This window comes from Phasianus colchicus, chromosome Z, assembly GCF_987193195.1.
Source record: "Phasianus colchicus chromosome Z, bPhaCol1.hap1.1, whole genome shotgun sequence".
In the NCBI taxonomy this organism is placed as follows: domain Eukaryota; kingdom Metazoa; phylum Chordata; class Aves; order Galliformes; family Phasianidae; genus Phasianus; species Phasianus colchicus.
The window spans coordinates 68,772,994-68,790,238 of NC_143476.1; the positions used below are offsets into that span (position 1 = coordinate 68,772,994).

Here is a 17,245-nt window from a genome sequence, read left to right on the forward strand (position 1 = left end):
CATTATCATCTTCTTAAAGCAGATTTGCATCCTCTGGGTAAAAGATCCTTTTGGTACCTAGAGGAGGACTATATGAAGGAAAGACACAATCTCTTTAGCATAATCTGTTGGGATAGGTAAAGGGGAAATGGTTTCAAATTAAAAGAGAAGGGAATTAGATTGGATATGGGGAATAACTTTTTGACAGTGAGGTTGATGAAGCAATGGAGCAGGTTTCTCAAATAGGTGCCCTGTCCCTGAAGACACTCAAGGTCAGGCTGGATGGGGCTCTGAGCAACCTGATCTAGCTGTAGGTGTGCCTGCTGATTGCAGGGTAGATGGACTAGATGACCTTCCCCTTCTCACTTAAATGATTCTATGATTCTATGATAAATAGAATCACAGCTTTGTCAAATGTGTGTTTCCATAGCCTGGTTGCTGCCTCTGCACAGGACCACAAGGTGACTAAGCCCTGATGTGACGGCTGCTTTGAGAGTACAGAAGACTCTGCGGAGCTTACTTTCCACTAGGTGTTTCCATTCCCCAAACATGTTAAACAGATTTACTTGGGCATCTGCCTTGTTTCCCACAGTACAAGGCATCACCTAATCTCCTTCTGTCCTTCTTCTGAAAGAAGAATTTTGCAGAAGGGTTTGTAAGATGGGCCACCAGTGAAGGAGAAAGGTAGCAGTGCTCTGGTTTCATTCCCAGATGCTATCTCATGCTCATCCATGGCTGGCAGCACAGCTGTCTCACCCCACTCCAGCCTGCTCACTTGGGGACGTGCTCCTCCTGCAGCATGCACCTTCCTTCCTGCTGCCAGGGCTGTATCTGCTCTGTCACATCCGGCAGTTAGCAGTTGTCTTCAAAAAGATGTTGCAAAAAAAGCAAAAGTCTCCAAATGATGTCACCACTTGAGTCAACATTATTAAACAATTTCACAATCTGTCTCAGTTGTGGTGGCATCTTTCATAAGGATTTATTATCCAGAGAGCAAAGAAAGTGTGGGGGGAGTGGGGAGCTGAGAGTGCGCAGAGGTTTGAAAGTCATTGTACCGAGAGTTTAATTATTGTATTTTTCACTGAAGTTGAAAGTATTGAGGAAAATCTAGCCAATTTCATATTACCTCATTTGATTAAAGAAGTTGTATGATTGTTCAGAATGTGTAATTGCCATTCAGCAGAGCTGAGTTGAAAAAAGCTTTTTGACTTCGCATGTGTAATGCCTGGCAGTATATAATAGACACCAAAAATTAGCAAATGGCACAACTTTTTTAAATGAATTATATAGATGAAAAAATGTGTGTTACTAAATGCATGATTCTTTTGGGATCTGGTTTTTGTTTTTTATGGTACACCATTCTTACCAGCATTAGAAATGTCCCCTAGGGCTATGTCACAGACAGTACAACATGTAACTTCATGGGGTAATAAAGTATAACACAGCTTAAAATTTATTGTATGTTGAAAGATGTGCAGACATCTGTCAGTTGTGTTCCTCGTGAGTAATGTTTTACATTTTGCTTTCTTGTGGAGAATGGAGACTCTCACAATGTACCAACAACAAGTACTTTTCTAACCTGCAGGTAACCTCCATGTCCTTCAGCACTGCTACTGGAAATAAATGACCTTGTTTACTTTGGAAGTTTGTAGAACAGCTAACAAACTGGGTCAGTTTTGTTTTGTTACATAGCAGACCTCTGAGTCTCCTGCTTTGGAGTTCTGCTGTTCCTCAGATGGCAGAAGAACTGGTCTGTGTACCAGCTTCTGAAGAAGTAGATGATAGCAAGCGTGTGGCAAACAGCCCTGGTGTAACACCTAAACGGAAATCCTTCTGACCTCCAGACAGAAAGAACTGTGGGAAGACACCAGAATGTCTGCCAGCTGCAATCTGTTCACAGACATTGAAATGTGTGCTGCTACTGAGGACTGTGCCGAGGAGTCTCCAAAATTGTGTGGCTGTCCATCTATCCGACAGCATGGCTGAACCGCTCAGCATGGTTTGACATGATTTTGGCAGTGTTCTGGGGAACCTGTGATAGAAGCTGAAAAAGAGGGTGAAAATATTCAGCAACATTCTAGAGGTCATCTCTCATGCAGCCAAGATGCGCTGAAGACCTGATTGCCAAAACGTAATGTTCTTCCTCAGACACCTTATCTTCCCAGCTGGCATGGTGTCCTGGTGCAATGCAGGCTGCAGAAGTGGACTCTGGCAAGGCAATACCAAGACCCTACCTGTTTCTTTATCTCTAAGGACCAGACAAGGACAAAACAGCTGTGAGCAGCTACAGGTGGAGTTGTTTGGGACCAAGCTCAGGGGTATATTTGGGCACTGCTGGTAACAAGCACTGCATTGGTCATTTGCTTGGTTATTTTTGCGTCTTCTTTATCCTGTTTCTTTATCCTGTATATCTGCTCTCAGAAATATGATGTGAGTTTTGGGTGGTCAAGTGCGGAGCCAGGGATTGGACTCAATCGTCCTTGTGGGTCCCTTCCATCACAAGATGTTCTATGATCCAGCATATCAATTCAGTTAAATCTGTGGTAATTAAGTCAGGCTGGCTCATTTCTGGAGATGTAACTAAAGACAAATGGATCTTGTTTGTAATAATTCACTGTGTGAAAAAAAAAAAAAGTAGTAAAATCCTCAAACCAAAAAAAACCTAAAGATGATGAAAACACAGTACAAAGCTGTTCAGAGGGACTGAGAGCAAACTTTAGCATCTATATGGAGAATGCTTCTGGCAAGACAAAAACACAGTCACAAGCTTCTCCAGCACATGCAGCTCAAGTATCTCAGCCAGACTCCAGAAGGAGATCACACCAAGGAGACAGTGCCATTGCCCAGCTTCATGCCTTTTCATGGTAACCACTCTGCGTCGCTTGCATTTCTCATTTTCCTGCTGGTAGAAAATTCTTGCTGAAGGTTTTGACAATTTTCAAATAATGTCATGAAGAGTGTGACAACATGAAATGAGAGTAGAGCACAATGATGCAGTAAATAGTTACATTATTAGAAAGGCAGATGCTGGCACTGAAGCAGGGTTGTTGGCCTAAAAAATAGATTAGGAGGAAGAAAACAGAAAAGAAAAAAAAAAAAAGCAACTGTGAAGTATCAGAAGCAGTTGATAGCATAATAACATTCATGTGCAAGCAAAGGTTTTCTGTAGCAGTGTGAGTCAGCTTCCATGCTAATATGACCAGTAAATAAACCATAGTAAGGTTCTGGAACTGATATTACTTCTCACCAAATACAACTCCAGGCCAGTGAATCAAGTCTGGGATTGCATTTTGGACTCCCAGCCCTTGCTGGCAGCTGTGACTGCATCACTGTGCACAAGACACAGAGCATGAAGATCTGCAGCAGTGTATGAGCTGCACCAAGCCGTCTATAGACAACTAAATCCAGCAAAAACTAAGTGCTTTGCATTTCCTATAGGCTTGCTTATTCTTTGATCTCGTGAGAGACTCCAGAGAGAACATAGAGATACTGGTGTAATTTAGGACTTCTGAATCTGAGCTGTAGTTTCTGAAACCATCAATATTTGGAGCAGATTGCTGCAACCCAGGTCCCCACCTAAGCAGTGGAGAGAAACAAGGTCTTCTCACATTACTATTAAAGCTTGTTTCTTGTTTGTGTTATCTTCTCAAATTAATACAAACTGCAGCCTGAATGCAGCCTATTAGAATTAACTTTAAGGGTATTTAATATATTTCTATGTTCTTCCAAGGCCCAAGAACCTATGCAACCACATGAGAACTTGATTCAGAGAACATGGGCACTAGCAACTGCAAACTAAGTCCTGAGGAGTTTCCAATATTAATAACTCAAAAGTTCCACATGCATCAATTGAGGCTCCCAGACCAACTGATATGTGTGAAATTACAAACCCACCTTCATCAAATGCAGTAGTGCTGCTATAAGCCTTGGTAAAACCATAAGCAAGAGCTATTTGACTCTAGGACAAGACTCTTAAAAGGAGAGGAAAAAGAGCAATCCAGTAAGTCAAGCTCCAGCTGCCAACCCACTGGGTTATCAGAGCTTGAAAGCAGCATATCATAGATCTCCAGCACTGCATTATGGCTGTTTTTCCACACAAACATAGAAGTGGAAGAAATTTTCGTACACTGCATTCTTGTGCTAGGTTGTGTAGGCTCAAGTGTAGTCAGAGGTATCCTGTCCATGTGCTCCCAAGGCAATGTTAGTCTCTGCAAAGGCAGGATGACCTGTGTGTGCAGAATGAGGAAGACTTTCAGCCAGCTCATTGAAATTTTTTGTATCAGTTTGAAAATGAGAAGATCTGGACATGATCTAGAAGTATCAAAGTCAACTCAAGGAGAATCATCAGTGGAGCAGCATGCTTCGTAATAGTTGAAGGTGAGGTAAAATGGCACAGCCAGGTATTACACATTAAATCTTTCATCACCTGGTGTGAATGACACAGATAGTCAGAAGAGTATTTGGTGAGTGAAAATCCTGGTCACTTCATCAAGGGAAGAAGGCAGGTAGATCTTTATGGTGGGGAATCCCATGCTGATCTAGGCAGAAAGTCCTTCTGAAGCCAGATAAAATACAAGGATCAAGATGAGATTTAGGGATGAGAAGGGGTGTTGTGGCTTAGTAGAATGACTGGGCAAATGTGATGTCAAAGGTGGTCAGGATCACAGCAGCATAATTAGTGGAGAGCAGAAATGTTGAGATTTGGGCAGAGAGTTATGTGATAAAGAAGAAACTTCTGAACTAGTTACTGAGTTTTTTAAGGAGGTAGTGGAAGATTAATATTGATGGAACTTGGCAGCATACAGAACTTTGAAGAGGAGAGGTGGTTACCAAGACTGTTAGAAGCTTTTTGAAAACATGTCTGCAATACAGGTGCTTTCATTTGGGAAGTAATGGTGTAACCAGCTGCTGTCAAAGTTATAACATAAAGAAGGATGTATACTGAAGGCGTCAACAAGTAACAGATTGGCTTTACATTTTGGATGTAATTGATTGACTGTAACATTCATGAATGAAATGTACAGATTTACACTCCATTGGAGAGGATAAGAGAGGAACAGATAATGAATGAAGTAGGTCAATTTACTGTAGAAGGTGCAAGAATCATCTCCAAAAGAAACATTAAAAGTTTGATTCAAGTGAGGACATAAATAGAGTCAGATGCAACAGTTTCTAATGTGAGATACTAGGAAAGGCCAGGCAATCAGCTAATAACAGGGGGGCCTTCATCCATTATAAAGCATCTCCTTGTAGCTGTCAGCATCAAGGCGGGATCCCTTAGAGCCCAGGAGCATTTCTAACCCTTGTAGTGTTCTATTCAGCCACACTTTATGGCAAACCTGGGCTTAAAATTGCAAAAAAGTTAAAGCAGAAAGGGCAAAGTGACAGTACTGTAAAATACAGTGAAATTATCTCAGATATTTCTTAAAATAATCAAAATGTAAAGAATAAAGTATCATCCATTTATTTGCTATTGATACCTGGAGATAAGAATACAGACTGACAGTGAATACAATTGCGGGTGTTAATTATTGCTTATAACACAAAGATTATAGCTACCAACTGCATTAAATATAATTCTTTATTTAGTAATTTAATATCCTTCCCTGTTCATCTCAATGCATTTTTATACGTCTGACCTTCTGTAGACTTCTCATTTTGTCTTCAGTTGAAAGAGCAAAGCTGGTTAATTTCTAGTGACATTTTGTGGCTGCAGAGCTGCTGAAATACCTTTTTATACTCGGTTTTGTTTTTAAATCTGAATTCATTGGTCATTTCATTGGTCATCTCATCATATCAGCCTGTAAGCCGGGCAACACTGCTGCAGTGAGAGCCCCCTCCCTCCTGCTGTGTCCTCAAGCTTATCCTGACTTTTGAGGACAGCAAACATCACCAAGCAGCAGCCTGGACCACAGTGAGATTCAGCTGGACAGTGCTAAGCGCCCTTCCCCAATCTTACCTTCTGTTCACCCAGCTCTTACCACAGGCTTGCACTGAGCGTGACTGCAGCACAGCCAAATCCTCTGGAAATTGCAGCACAGGGAGTCACCCTGTTATAGTCAAATCAAGCTTTGCCTCAGCTCAAAAATACACTCAACATCAGTGCACAAGGATTTTGCTACAAAATAATGTTTATGGCTTGAAAAAGGGGGGTATATTCTCCTAATCATTAAATAACAAAAGTAGGGGAGGGTGCATGTAGTCATCCTGAAATGTTCTTTAAAAAGTTAGGAAAAAAAAATAAACTTTACAGGCTTGTAAAGGATCTACAGGGAATCATAGCTGCCACTTAAATTATATTAAAGGGCAATAAATTGAAACCAGTAAAAAAGAAATGTGTCCTTACAGGGTGCATCGTCAGCTTATGAAATTCACTGTAGCGGGAGGTCAGTGAAAGAAAGTCTGTGGTTTGTTTTTTTCCCCAAGTACTTTTTGGGTCACTACCAAGATGCTTCCAGTGCTGCAGGAGAGGCTAATCAAACTTCATACTCCGAGGCACAAACCTCGTATGGGGGTCACAGAGAGTGTCACCCTTGCAGGCAGCCTGTTAAGCATATTCTGCATCTTCCCTCTGACCTCTGCAGGAGGGTGAGGATCTCTACAGCACAGTTGTGTAACTTTGAGTAGCGAATCCTGCCCAAACGCCTCTGGGTTCCTTCCTCCAGAGTCTCCTCCGATGGGTTTCAAAAGCTCGTAACAGCATAATTTTAGCTCTGGAAAAACGCTTTTAAGCATGAGCACTGATGAGAGATGCAGAAAGTGAGGCAGAGTTTTTGAGCCTCGAGCATGGTCTCGGGAGATGCTGTAGCAGGCACAATTTATTGGCAAATAAGAGCGGCGACCTCTCACCCATACCATTATACAGCATCCCAGGTGGAAGACAAAGGCGGGCTCATCTGTGTGCGAGCCCTGACTGTGAGAAGGATGAAAGGAGAGACACCCTCCTGCTGTTTTTTCTCCGAGGAGCAGAAGTAAATCTCACACAGGGCCTCGCGTGGCCTCTAATGTGCTCGCTGAGCTCCATCCAAATCAAAGAATGATGGCTAATCAAAGACAATCCCCTACTACCGACGGGTCTCATCGTGATGAGATAAAAAATTAAAACAGTGCTGTTCCTGCTTCCTCCTTTCTGCCCACCTTGATCTTCCTCTTAGCAGGGAGTGGTACTCGAAAAGATCCTGAGGGTGCTGTGCACGTGGGGCAAATCCCGCTTCCCTGAGCCCATCCAGGGCTGCTGGCTGTCATGCCCACAGGTTTGGCTACTCCGTGTGTGGCTATGGGGCCAGGCTGGCGTGCGGGCCCTGGCTCCCACCTATGGATGAGCTGCGTGGAACCAGCTGCAGCCGGGTGCCTGCGTGTGGCCTGTGCCTGGCCTTCCTATTTCTTCCCCACGTTTGTATCATAGAGCAGAGAGAAGCCAGAATCCTTTTGTTCTCCCTGGGCCATCTCTGCAGGGCTGCACAGGGCACATGGCCCAGGCCCACACAGTGCTGGCAGGCAGGAGGGGTCCCCCAGTGCCAGGGCCTGCTTCCAGGAAAGGCTCCTTAATTCCAGCATTGGAAATGAAGAGGAGTTCTCTATTAGCTCTCATATTAATAATTTAGAAAATACATGCCCAATCACTTGTGTTCTCTTCGTTCCCTCTGAACACAGCTGCAAACTGCATTAGGTGTTAGGGTGAATGGATGTATTTCAGATGAGATATTTGTACTGAATTATTAGGGCAGTCTGTATTACAAAATTACTAATAAACATTGCTTCTGGCTCAATTTAGCCTGAACTCAGTGAACCTAGCCAGCGGTGAGAAATCAAAAACTCCGAAATACCCGATGAATGAATCTAACTAATCAAGAAACCCTGCAGGAAGTGGATGCCAGGATTAATGAGCCAGCGGTTTCACCATGCCATGCTGTTATTTCTTCACATAAATGCCCTCAGATGAGATTACCTTTGTCATGAAAAGGAGAAAAGGAAGGTTACATACTTTCAACTGACAGGTTAACTGCCATACCTCCATTACTGTAAGATACATTTTCATGTTCGGAGATTTTTATTCTGCAAAATGAAAATTTAAAGACCACAACACAAATTAAACTGCATTTTCATTTCTAGGAGCAGGGATCATTGCTGCTAGCACAATAATGTAATCTGTACCGCAGTGCCATACGATCTCCTGCCTTGCACAAACTTTCTTCCGATGTTAATAGCTGCTCGGCAAATGCAATCTCCAGCGGAGGGTAGGAGCGGGCACAGCCTTCCAGGGGGATTTGAGGGGAGGGAGACAGGAAAGGGAGAGTGTGAGAACATTTCATCAAGAGAGCAAATGAAAGGTTCGGTGACATTATCTTTATGTATATTCCTTATACTCCAGAGGTGATGCTGTGTTTAGAGGGAAGTAAACCTGTGTGGATATGTGCTGGTGTAGAAACGAATCCATACACATAAACTTAAATCAGAGCCGATTTACAAGCTGAGTGAAGTCACTCAGAGCAGAAACACACCTTCGGGTAAGCAAATAAGCCTGGTTTGCAGCAGCCCCAGTGCCTGACGTTAGCTACTTAGTCAGTAATAGGCTAATTGTTATTCCACGTAAATGTCTCCTCTCGATTTACACGGATTTCTCTCATTTATTTTGATCATTTTATGTGAATGAAGCTGAGCTGCTCTTGTTGTTAGAAAGAACAAGCCACTGTTTCTTAATTTTTTTTATTTATTTTAACATCAGTGAAGGTGAGGTTCTGTAAGAAGTTTGTTCGCACACAAGTTATGATGTATACATACAGGTGAAACCTCAGATTCCCTTCCTTTTGTCAACATCAAACATGAGAATGTCGGCTTAGATGCTGTATGTTGCACAGCTTCAGCTGGTGCTGAGGGTATGTATATTTCAAAAATCTCCAACACTTGGAATACTAAGATCTATTGCCATGGAAACAAATGTTGTATCAAAGTTGGGTGGGATCAGAAAGCTTTGCCCATAACCAGGACAACAGTTTCATTAGAATATGGAGGAAATAATGGATGTTTTGGGAGAGAGAATTAAACAGAGGGCCTTTGCAGGGTGTCTTCATAGGCTGTGATGTTCGGAGTCAAGAGCTGGATGTTGTGTGTTGTGTCTCAATCCTCTGCCCCCCACCAGAGAAAGCATTTTTCTCTTCCATTAAAAAGTATTTTTTTTAAGATCTTCCATACTGCACTTTACTGCACTCCTACATCATAAAGCTGTCTTGCTTACAGCGATATAGGGCAGCTGTAAAAATTACATGCCTGTAAACAACCCTCCATACATTTGGGAGAAGCAGGGTGAGATCTGCATTCCCCATGCTAAAGCAGGCGCCCACCTGTCCCCCAACTGGAAAAAAGTGGCATGCAGGAGGGCAGGCCCAGGACCCCCCCACTCTCCTTTGCGCACCGATCTGGAGGGCTGACCCCAGATTTCTGATTCAGTGCAGCCGGGCACAGCCCAAGGCTGGGCTGGGGAGGTGGGAGCTGGAGGCAGGAACACCCCTTTCCACTCATAGGGTGGAACACAGGCTGTTTTGGCACCAAGGCTCCTGCCAAAGGGCATAGAGCTGCTTCCCCAGGTGACCCCCGTCAGGCTCACTGCTGGCCTGGAGCTTCAGTAATTTATCCTCCTTTTATTTCTCTTTTAAAGTAAATATGCGTGTGTAATATGCACTTTGGAGCAGGCAAGGACCCTTCTGCGGGTGCCTACAGAGCTGGGCACTCTCAGGTGCGTAATTAAGGAGTGTGTAATTGATGTACAAGGGGAAGAGATCTCAGCGCACAAAATGAAAAGAGGAGGGAAGAAAAGCAGAAAGAAAAACGGGTTGTGAGTTGCTTGGCAAAGTTCTTTATCCCTCCCTCCCTCCCTCCTCTTCCCCCCCCCCCCCACACACACACTGCGTCAAACTTTGCACAGGACCGATCTGAGGGGTTTCACGGGCTCACACCTCCGGCAGCCGTGCGCTCTTTTCGGGGTAGCACTGGGACACAGAGCACTTCTCCGTGCTGCAGCCCAGGCCCACATCTCCCGGCCCCGCTGCGCCTTCGCCCCACGCTGCAACGGAGCTTCTCCTTCCTGGCAGCGGAAAGGCCAATTACGCAGAAAGATTAACAAAAGTTTATTAATCATGAAGTATTAAAATCGTGATAAATGACACGCTTTGATGCAAAATTCAAGCAAGCAAACCGTTCCCACACGTATGACAAGGGAATCTGTGAACCCGAAAGCAAGAAATCTTGGTTTTTTTTCTTTTTCCTTTTTGCCTGCAGTTCACGACACCACTCGTATCTCACACGCCACACTGAATCCTTCGTATCACATACCGAAAATGATTTTATTTATCCGTTTACATTAACTTGATATAAATTCGTCAGGAAAGGTCAAATGATATGCTTTATATTAGCTCAAACATTTATTAAGAAACGCAAAATTCAATAAATTAGCACAGACAATAAGTTAAAACATAGCACAAATCGACCAGCATGTAACAAGAATGCTTCATCTACACAAAACATCCTATTTCACATTGTTTGCTCATTCCTCCAGCGGCCCTGCCCTGCGGCGGGGTGACCGGCACATGCAGGCGGGCGGACCGCGGGGCCGACCCGGGCGGGGCGGGGGCCGCGGCCGCGGCGGGCGCCTCCGCCGGCGGCAGCGGAAGATGCAGGAGGGACAATAGCAGCAGGAACGTAAATAAATGCATAAATAAACGTGGGGCAGATTGGCAACTAAACCGTCACGAAATCAAAGGTCCGAAAAAGGGAAGTGCTCTTGCTTTTTTTTTTTTTTTTTTTTTTTTCAACGCGCGTTCTTTTTTTTTTTTACGTTTACAAAAACAAAAGAAAAGATTATGTTTTTTTTTTATCCCCTTTTCTCTCTCTTTCGTTTGTAAATGCTTTTTCGAAATGGATTTGATTTCCCTCGGGCGCTCTCCTGCCGCTCTGCGCGCCCGCTCGCCCGTGCCCCGATGGCGCTGCCTTCGCCGAGGACGGGGCGGGCGGGGGTCGCTACTCTTGAGAAATAAACCGAAACCAAAACCAAATCGCATTTCTTCGCAGGGCCGCGCGGACAGGCGGCGGGTCGCAGCGGGGGTCGGGCGGGAGGCAGGGCCGGGGGTGCCCCTGGCAGCTGGAGAGAGGCGGCCGTCGGGGGGCGGGTGGGGCGGGGGGGGACGCGGGGAGGGCTGAGGGGGTCTCGGCCCACAAACCAGTCCGGTGGCGTCTGATTTCAGATCCTGAGTCGACTCCCTGGTAAGTCAGGTGGGGGCAGGCGGGGGCCCGTCGGGGCGGGGGCCGGGACGGGGGTGGTGGGGACCGGGGTCGGGTTCGGGGTCGGGACCGGGGTCTGGGGCGGGCGAAGCGGGGGCGCGGGGCGAGGCGGCGGCGGCGGCGCGGGGCGGCGGCCATTAGGTGAAGCTCATGGAGACTGTGTGCTCTAGTGCTTTGCGGCGGAGGGAGGCGATGCTGGTTCCCCGCCACACGTCGCTGCTGTCCGGGGAGCTGCAGAGCTGAGGAGACCCCGTCACGTTGCTGGGGCCGGGCAGCGAGGCGGGCACCATGCCGGGGAAGGCGGGCTGGTAGAGGTGCGACTGCAGCCCGGCGCCGTTGGAGCCCGCCAGGCTGTTGGAGAGCCCCATGGAGTTGGGCGGCGGCCCGGCCGCCAGGCTGCACTGGGACAAGGACTGCGCCATGGCCTGCTGCCTGCCCAGCGCCGGCGGCAGCGGCAGCTGCGACACCCCGGGCATGGCGGCGGCGGCCCAGCGCGTGTCGTTGGCGTGGAAGGAGCAGAGGCTGTCGCCCATGGCGGCGGCGGCGGCGGCGGCGGCCGACGGGAACTGCGGCAGCCCCGGCGTCGGCAGCAGCGTGCCCGGGGCGCGGAAGACGTTGGTCGTCTTCTTGCGCTTCTTCCACTTGGCCCGGCGGTTCTGGAACCACACCTGGGGGCCGCAGCGACAGGCTCCGTTAGCGACACCCGCCCCCTCCAGCCCTCCCCGACACCCATCCTCACCCCGCCCCGTCGGGCGCTGCCGGCCCGGCGCTAGGGGGCGCTGCGGGAGGGGCCGGCGGGGCGCGCTGCCGTCCGGAGCGGCCCCCGCCCTTCGTCAGCCCACTCGCCCTCCCGCGCCTCCGCCGGCCCCCTGCACGACTACGGCCCCACGAGCCGCCGTGCGAGCGCTGCGTGAGCTGCCGCAACTTCTTCCAACGAGGGGGTCCGCGTGTCCGCCCCGGGACGGAGCTGCCCGCAGCCCCCCGCTCGGGAAGAGATGAGGCGAGGGGAGTCGCGCCCGTGCCCGCTCTTTCCCCTCCCAGAAAGGAGAAACTAATAATGCCAAAATGCCGAATGAAACATGCCACAGGGCTGAGCTCTGTGCCCTCAGTAGGAGCAGGACGGCAGAGCCGAGCGCCGAGCAAAGCTCCGGGGCGGCCCCGCGGGCAGAGAACCTGGCCCAGCCGCACCCCGCCTTCCTTTCCTTCTCTTTTTCTTTCCTTCTCTCTTTCTTTCTTTCTTTCTTTCTTTCTTTCTTTTTTTTTTTCTTTTCTTGTAAGAAAAGTGGTGGTTTTGGTGTACGCGGCGCTTTGCTCGGCGTAAGGACGCTGCGCCGTTCCTGACGGTACCGGGATGTTTGCTACGGGGAGAGAGCAACCAGCCTGAAACGGGGCTGAGCGCTGCCACCCCCGGCAGCCGGAGCCTGCCGTTCCGTCCTGTGTACACCTGCACGGAGAAACACCGGCGCCCATTAACGGGGGCGAGCGACTGTAAAGGAACTAAACGTTATAGGAATAATCGAAAAACCACGTTCAATTATGTTTTAGGTTAATAGTTAAATTGCGGCTACAAAGCCTTTTATGTTTCATGGTTTACTGGTGTTGTAAAGAATCTCCACCAGGTCTGATGGCCGCAGCTCATAGCTGCACACCGCATATGCTTTTAAAATGTGAATGTTTTCCAGTTGAAAACTGGTGCATGACAGATGAGAACACGGAGAAAACCTGGGGGAGATTTTGAAAATGCACACATGGCACTCGAGAAATATATTACCCACGGGCACCAGGCAACTTCGGACTCCTTTTAAAATGCAGCTAGCACATGAAAATTATCAATACGACAGTGAGAATCTAATGGAGGTAGAAATCTGCCTTGATGATATCTGCTGTTACAGTAATATAGACATACTGTAAATGTATTTCAAAATATATAGCCCGTTTAATTCCCCAGCTATAAATGGGTTAGAAATAGAAAGAGAAAAGAGAGAAAATCACTTTTTTTTAGTCTTTTTTTTTCTTTTTTTCCCCCTTTTTTCCTTCTCTCTCTTTTTTTTTTTTCTTTTTTTGTTTGTTTGTTTTTGTTTTTTTTTTTTTCAGGAGCCAGAGCTTTATGAAGATCTCATTGGAATCCAGCAGATGATTAATGTGAAGATTTGGTAGGAAATCTGGAGAGCTGTATTAAAGCTCAGATCTCAGGTTCATTTCGATCAGCCAGCCGTGAACTCTGGGCCGAATTCATTACACTTTAATAGTGCTGGGAGAGGGAGAAAATGCAATTTCTCATTCCATTAGAAAACTAGAAAATACTCTCAGCTTGTCCCCTATTAAGATGTGGCAGGTGACGGGACCATTGTGGGGGACACGGTCAATGGAATTACAGCACATTATTTTTGTTCGTATAAAATATTGAAAGGCAAGCCTGACTGTGCAGAAGTTATTTCACTGATTTGGTTTTTATGTAAATAAAATATTGAAAGTTAATTAATCCGTGCTAGAGACTAATGATTATGCTTATTATATTGCATTTGATCGCGTAATTTGCATGATTCTCGCATTGCTGCTTAATAAGCCATTCCAGGTTATAAATAATTCTGAAATTGGTTTCTAATAATGGCATGCTATAAAAAGAATGGTTTTATTACACCAGCCTGAAAAGCAGAGCAATATCAGACGTGGAATTGGACTCTCGTTTAAGCACCAGCCGCTCTAATAATTATTTAAATGTATCATATACATTAAATACAGATCTAAGACGAGGGAAGAGGTAATTTATCCTGGCATCCAAAACCCTTAAAAACATATACAGCCGCTATAAATTAACTATTTATATCACTTCTTAATCAATGCGGAGCCCTCACGCTGCAAGGAACGTGTGGGCAATCTGTTAACTATAAAGAAAACTATAAAGTACTTGTATAAGAGCATAAACCAATTACTATTTAATTTAAATTTGGTCAAGGAGCGGTGGTACAGCAGATTGTGAAGTAAATACATTTTACATAAATTATTTTGCACTAGATTACATAATGTTAATCATCTTGAAGTGTTAATTAAGAAGGTTGTGTTGATCTGATTACTTTTTAAACTACAGAACATTATTGTAAAAAATATTTAAATTGCCACCCTATTAAACTGTTTTTATCAGCAGCCTCGAGCTATTATCATTGGTTTAAGATTATGCTGAGGCCATTAAAACACTTTGTCTTTCTTTCTACGGATTTCTTTGATGTGCTGTTAGAAAATAACTATTTCCATTTTATATTTTACTTCATTTACCACACTCCTAATATTGAAATTGGTATCATTAACCTTTGGGAAACCCAATAAAGTTTAATAGACCTCGTTTTCTTTTTTCATAGAGTCAGTTGTCCAATTATATTTTATTTGTGAATCTAATTTCTTTCTTAATTTAAACTAATTACAGTCCCGCGTAGGCCGGGTCAAATTGTTTTACTCTCTAGAAGCAGACGAGCATTTTCTGTCACATTCGGGAGCGGGGACGGTTTCTGCTGAGGGGTTTCTGCTGCGTGCCTTTATTTGGCAGAGGAGCCGGGGCTTGCCGACGGGAATTTTGAGAGCCGGAGTTCCCGGAACGCTGCCCTGAGCGGGGAGAGCGCATCCCACAGTGAGCGCTCCGCTCCCGAATTGCGCTGCCTCGAGGAGGGCCGGGCGGGCATTCGCACAGCCCCGGCCGCGGGGCGCACGCCGAGCGGTCCGGCGGAGATCCGTCTCTCCCTTCTCCGAACTCCTCTATTCGCTTTCAGTGATTTCTTACGTGCCTACGTGCAATGGTATGTCTGTGCGTGTGCGTATCTGCGCTTACTTTGGGCGATAGAGAAACTGCTCCCTGCGTGTCGAAGTTACTCGCTCTCCCTGCCGAACCCGACATTTTAACCGAGGAAAAACCTATTTCGGATACCTCTGCGTTCATCGAAGTTGCCTTTTGGCAAACGCCTTTCACCCCGCTCTCCGCACCCTCCTTTCAGCACCGCGAACAGCTGCCCCGGCGCGGGGGGTGCGGGGACGCCGAGCCGGCGCGATTCCTCTGAGCGCGGACCCTTCGCCACGGCGGGGCTTCCCCCGCTCGGGCTGCGGCTCCCGCGTCCTCCTTTGAGCTCCAGGAGCCCACGCGTGGGCCGTGGACAGGGGCCGCTCTGCCCGCGTCCCGCTCGGGACCACCGGGGTGCGGGCGTGAAGGGGACGAGAGGACGGCCCTCGGCGCGCCGTCTCCGCCACCCTCCTGCGGGGACAGCGGAAAGGGGCGGGGAGTGAGAGAGTCTGGCTAGAGCTTTCTGACCGAATTGTTGCGCTCAGGGGCAGTTTCCCCGGCTGAGGTTTGGGGGACTCCAACTCCCCGCGGCCGCGCCCTCGAGCCCGGCGCCAGCCGGGGCATCGCCCGCGGCCCCGGGAAAGGGTCTGGCAGGAGCTGGCGCTGCGCGGGGACGGCCGCACATACCTGCACCCGGGACTCGGTGAGGCCGATGCGCAAGGCCAGCTCCTCCCGCATGAAGATGTCCGGGTAGTGGGTCTTGGCGAAGCTCCTCTCCAGCTCGTTGAGTTGCGCCGGCGTGAAGCGGGTTCTGTGCCGCTTCTGCTTCTGCTGGCCCTGCTGCTGTCCCGCCTGGCTGGGGTTCTGGCCGCCCTGCTGGCCTTGCTGCTTGTCGGCGTCTTTGGCGCTGACGGCCAAGGAGCTGGGATTGGATCCCACCGTGGTGATGTCCTCTCCCGGCAGCAGGGTGGTCCCTTCCACCGTGTCCGAGTTCGGGGCCATGTCTCCCGGGTGTCCGCCCGGATCTGAGCCCCCTACGCCCAGCCGGCACTTCACCGCCTCCCGGTGTCCCAGCAGCTCGGCCGCATCTTTCATCCCTGCGGAAGCAACGGAGGCGCGGTCACTGCCCTGCAGCCGGGCGGGCGGCCCCCGCCTCAGCCCCGCTCGCATTCATCGGAGCGGCGAGGAGCAACCGGCCTCACCGGCCCTACCAGCCCCACCTCCCACGGCCCGCGCAGTGCAAAGGCCCCCGGCCCGCCGCAGCTCGGGGAGGGGGAGAGAAAACTTTACGGCGAGCCGCTTCTCTTCACGCTTAAATAACAGCTCCCCGCCGGGCCTCCCCTAACGCGGCGAAGGGAGGGGAGCGGGGCGTGGGGGAGGGGGACAAGTTTTGCCGGGCTCGGCTCGGGGTTTTCCCAGCTGATAAAAGAAAGAAAGAGGCAGAGAGAAAAGAGAGAAAGAGATGAGGCTGCGGCTGCCCCGCGTCACCGCCCGACAGAGGAGCCGGGAGGGGGCCGCCGAGCAGCGTTCCCCTCTCCTCTTCTCCGAAGAAACGTACGGATGAAGAGCCACAAAGAGGTGGATAAAGAGATTTGGGTTGTTTGGAGGGTTTTTTTTTTTTGGTTAGATTTTTTTTGTTTTGTTTGGGTTTTCTTTTTGTTTGTTTGTTTGGGGTTTTTTTTTGTTGTTGTTTTGTTTTTTGAAGGAAGAAAGGCGAGAAGAACGCGAGCAGGAAAGCAGGAAAAGGCCACCCCGAACTCCTTCATAAATACCATCGAACTCCTCTGTTCTAAAATAGTAATACTCATCATAATCATAATAACGCACAGGTATGTTTATAAAAAACAAGGAAAAAGAGATTAAATGACCCGCAACTCGCTGTGTATCTGCACACTCCGTAGGTCTCCCTCTCTCTCTCCCTCTTTTTTTTTTTTAAAGACGATGTTAAATCAAATTAAACTTTAATACAGTACAATTACTTTTAAAGGAATTAGCCCATTTAGATCGCATTAAGGTAAAATAAGGAACAAATTGTCAATTTCCTGCCCCGGCTTCCGCCCCGCTCGCCGCCGCCGGTGCAGCCGCCGCGGGGCGGGGGAGCGCCGGGGAACTCACCGAGACGGGCGTCCAGGAGGTCGGCGTGAGACAGCATCGCGCACCGCTCCAGGGCGAAGGCTGTTCCCCCCCAAATTTTAGCGGCCTTAAGTTATTTAAAATAGATATAAG

General features: G+C 48.0%; 1 protein-coding gene across 2 annotated transcripts; it reads right to left on the reverse strand.

Annotated features, from left to right (window-relative positions):
• Positions 1-11,344: 11,344 nt before the first annotated feature.
• Positions 11,345-17,171, reverse strand: OTP (orthopedia homeobox). Of its 2 annotated transcripts, XM_031610142.2 has the most exons (3): positions 17,135-17,171; positions 15,707-16,116; positions 11,345-11,921 (listed from the first exon to the last, which is right to left on the reverse strand). In XM_031610142.2, exons 1-3 carry the CDS (start codon positions 17,169-17,171, stop codon positions 11,391-11,393), a joined length of 978 nt encoding a protein of 325 aa, XP_031466002.1. In that variant the 3' UTR covers positions 11,345-11,390. The 2 variants fall into 2 exon arrangements, with proteins under 2 accessions (XP_031466002.1, XP_089987509.1); XM_090131383.1 differs by lacking the exon at positions 17,135-17,171 and having other exon boundaries at positions 15,707-16,189.
• Positions 17,172-17,245: the final 74 nt, after the last annotated feature.

Coding starts and splice junctions, on each gene's coding strand:
- OTP (XM_090131383.1), bottom strand. CDS start 16,189: ATGCGAGCGGGGCTGAGGCGGGGGCCGCCCGCCCGGCTGCAGGGCAGT. Junction 11,922..15,706: donor TCACCGAGTCCCGGGTGCAG/GTATGTGCGGCC, acceptor TGCGGCCCCCAG/GTGTGGTTCCAGAACCGCCG.